Raw genomic sequence first — 1844 nt, 5'->3', positions numbered from 1 at the left:
TCCTGGCCAACTTTCCCGAGCTCCAGCCCGAGGTAAAACCCTCCCTGGCAAGGGTCCCTCAGGGGCAACCGACAGCCTCTCCTCAGCACTGCTTCTCCATCTTCCACCCTACTCTCCTGCTGGCATGGCCCATGTCTACTTGTGGGCTTCCCAGTCCCCTGCCAGGCCCACTACTGGGGATAGGGTGAGGGCCCATGAATATTCAGGGCAGCCCCTCTTAGCCTCCATCCTCTATATTCTAGAATATTCTCCAACATTCTAGAAATGGGAGGGGGGGGACTAGAGAGCTGCCAGGATGAGTCATCCAGCCCTAAACTTTAGTAACCCTGACCTAGTTACAAACTCACCAGTTAACATGAGTCAGAGTATAGCTTGCTTACTCTAACTACAAGTAGCACACACTAGGGGGTGCTACAATCTCTTATAGTTTCCCTTTACCAACTCATTAAAGCACAACACTTAATAGTTATGTTTATCACTTTTATTCTTTTGCAAATGACTAGAATTAAAATGTGACCATATAATTATCCTGTGCGTCCTTTAAGTGTACTTCTTTCTGTTTAACGCTTTTGAAAAATTTGGAAAGATAATTTAATCTGAAAGTTTATCCATTTCGGCACCTCATGTAGTTTCTGCAAATACTGAACAATTTTTATTTTTAAGGTATGTGTCCGAATTCCATATATCAGAGGGTTAAGGAGTGGTGGAAACACAAGGGGAGTCATGGAGAGGAGAACATGAACCATAAGAGGGAGGTTTACTGCCTCTAATCTGTACCTTATAAAGACAAAGAAAACACCCATCAAAAAGATGGAAAAGTTGAGTAGATGCGTCACCAAGGTGTGGATGGCTTTCTGACGGGACTCTTTGGAGATTCGCAGGCAGACAATAAATATCCTGAAGTAGGAGATGGCAGTAACCAAAATAGTAATGGAAAAGTAAGCAGAGGTTACAACAGCTGCATAAATTCTATTTAATAAAGTATCTAGGCAAGACAAGATGACGAAAGACATGTTATCACAAAAAATACTGTTTATTTTATCCCCACACAGAGGAAGATGCCACACCATAAGGATGCTTATAAGAACACTCAAGAAGGACGTGACCCAACATGTGGCAGTGATCCTCAGGACCTTGTCATTGGTCATCAAGGTGGCATACTGCAGAGGTTGACATATTGCCAAATAACGGTCGTAGGCCATAATGGTAAAAGTACTCATCTCAAAAAATGCAAAAGTGGAAACACAAAGAGTTTGGATTAGACACTCGCCACGAGAAATCATCTTCGAGGAGGTGATCAAGTCAACTATCAGTTTTGGAAAGAATGAGGAGCTTCCAAAAATCCCGTTGAAGACCAGGCTGGCTATGAGAATATACATAGGTTCATGGAGACTCCTCTCCTTAAGCACCACCAGCACAATGATGCCATTTATCATCAGAGTAAATAGATAGATCCCTGTAGAAAATAAGAGGTAGAGATCTTTTTGCATCTCCATCTCTACCAGCCCCAGGAGTATGAAGTTTACACTGATGTTGGAGAAGACCTCCATCTTGCTGCAATCTGTTAAAAATCAAATATATAGTCTTAGTTAAATCACGCATTGTGCATAAAGGATACAACTCTTTCTTTAGAAGCTCAGTGCTCAAGAAAAGCCAGATGTACAAACTGAATTTTAGAAAGCCCTGTAGTAGATTCCCACATACCTTACATTTGTTATGGAGAAACTGGGTGAACATGTAGAGTTGGCAAGTTATGACCCCCCCCCCTCCTTTTTCAGGAGACCTTGACCAACTTGAACATTAATCTGATAAAGGAACAAGCAAACATCCTTCTGGTCTATGGT

The 1844-nt window shown here is 42.1% G+C and overlaps 1 protein-coding gene across 1 annotated transcript; it reads right to left on the bottom strand.

Moving 5' to 3' along the window:
• Positions 1–560: 560 nt before the first annotated feature.
• LOC309546790 (olfactory receptor 2A12-like) lies at positions 561–1550 on the bottom strand (the record flags this gene model as incomplete). Its single annotated transcript, XM_082246479.1, has 1 exon — positions 561–1550. The coding sequence occupies one exon, from the start codon at positions 1548–1550 to the stop codon at positions 561–563; it is 990 nt and encodes a 329-aa protein (XP_082102605.1).
• Positions 1551–1844: the final 294 nt, after the last annotated feature.

Source organism: Pelophylax lessonae (genome assembly GCF_965119305.1).
Source record: "Pelophylax lessonae genome assembly, chromosome: 2".
In the NCBI taxonomy this organism is placed as follows: Eukaryota; Metazoa; Chordata; class Amphibia; order Anura; family Ranidae; genus Pelophylax; species Pelophylax lessonae.
This window is presented reverse-complemented; position numbering and strand designations above follow the sequence as displayed.